This window comes from Perkinsus marinus, assembly GCF_000006405.1.
Source record: "Perkinsus marinus ATCC 50983 genomic scaffold scf_1104296964596, whole genome shotgun sequence".
In the NCBI taxonomy this organism is placed as follows: domain Eukaryota; phylum Perkinsozoa; order Perkinsida; family Perkinsidae; genus Perkinsus; species Perkinsus marinus.
This window is the reverse complement of record NW_003204618.1, coordinates 718-1,802: the sequence shown is the minus strand read 5'-3', so window position 1 is coordinate 1,802 and position 1,085 is coordinate 718. Positions and strand designations below refer to the sequence as shown.

Genomic DNA, 1,085 nt, shown 5'->3' with positions numbered 1-1,085 from the left:
CCCTTGCCAGTAGAGACAAGGGCGACGGCAACAGCGTTCTTCTTGCGGCCAAAGGTTTGGCAGCGTTCCTCCTTTACAGCGTTGTAAGACATATCCTACGACGGGCGGACAGCAACCGGGAAGGCAAGAGTGACCAAAAGGAAAGGACTCGCTCGCCCATACGATCTATCCAAGGATAGCGTGAATTTTAGGAAGTTTAAAATCTCGCTCGCCCAGATGATCGATAAAGTTGCAGCGAGCCCCTGAGAGGCCCTAGATCAGCCCCTACCTCCGATCGAGACTCAGCATGCCTACTAAGCGTCGTAATAACGGACGTTCCAAGCACGGACGCGGCCATACCTGCATCTTGAGGTGCTCTAACTGTGCCAGGGCCGTCCCTAAGGTATTAATTTGGACGATGGGGTTGTTGGTTAGGGCGTATGGTAATGCTTCTCATCTTCAATGCTTTCACCATGGATTGGCACTCTGGGAAGTGGTGAATTACCAGAGGAATGAGCTTACTATGTATGATCGAGGGATCTCATCCTTGTTGTGTTTAGGATAAGGCCATCAAGCGCTTCAACGTGAGGAACATCGTCGATGCCTCTTCCCAGAGGGATATCCGCGAGGCCTCTGTCTACCAGTCTTACGCTCTCCCTAAGCTTTTCATCAAGCAGGTAAGGATTACCTCACAGCCTCCTTTGTAGCTATGGGTTGCTCTCTGGCAGGTGTACTGCGTTTCCTGCGCTATTCACGCTCGTGTCGTTCGTGTGCGTTCCGCCGAGAACCGTCGCGTCCGTGAGGCCCCTCCTCGCCGCGGTGCTCCCCAGAGGAACTAAACTGCTGATGTTGGCATCTAGTAAGTGGCAGTTTGATGGTTGTTGGAAGAGCTCTACTGAGTAGTCGGCTGCTGAGGCTACGGGACTTTGCACAATTTACGCGAGTTGTGTTGGGTTACGTATGGGGGATCGCGGCTTCTTATCAACTGTTCATTACGAGAGAAGGATATGCTCTGGAGTAAACTCGTTTTTGGATGATACTTCTTGTGTCGAAAGTGTATCATTATTGCATCACCATCTGTATTGAGGGCATAGGGTGTGGTCTTG

The 1,085-nt window shown here is 51.3% G+C and overlaps 1 protein-coding gene across 1 annotated transcript; it reads left to right on the top strand.

Moving 5' to 3' along the window:
- Nucleotides 1–286: 286 nt before the first annotated feature.
- Pmar_PMAR024975 (40S ribosomal protein S26-A, putative) lies at nt 287–818 on the top strand (the record flags this gene model as incomplete). The annotated part of the gene is made up of 3 exons (XM_002769875.1): nt 287–382; nt 540–656; nt 708–818. The coding sequence occupies 3 exons, from the start codon at nt 287–289 to the stop codon at nt 816–818; spliced, it is 324 nt and encodes a 107-aa protein (XP_002769921.1).
- Between the last annotated feature and the right edge of the window lie 267 nt (nt 819–1,085).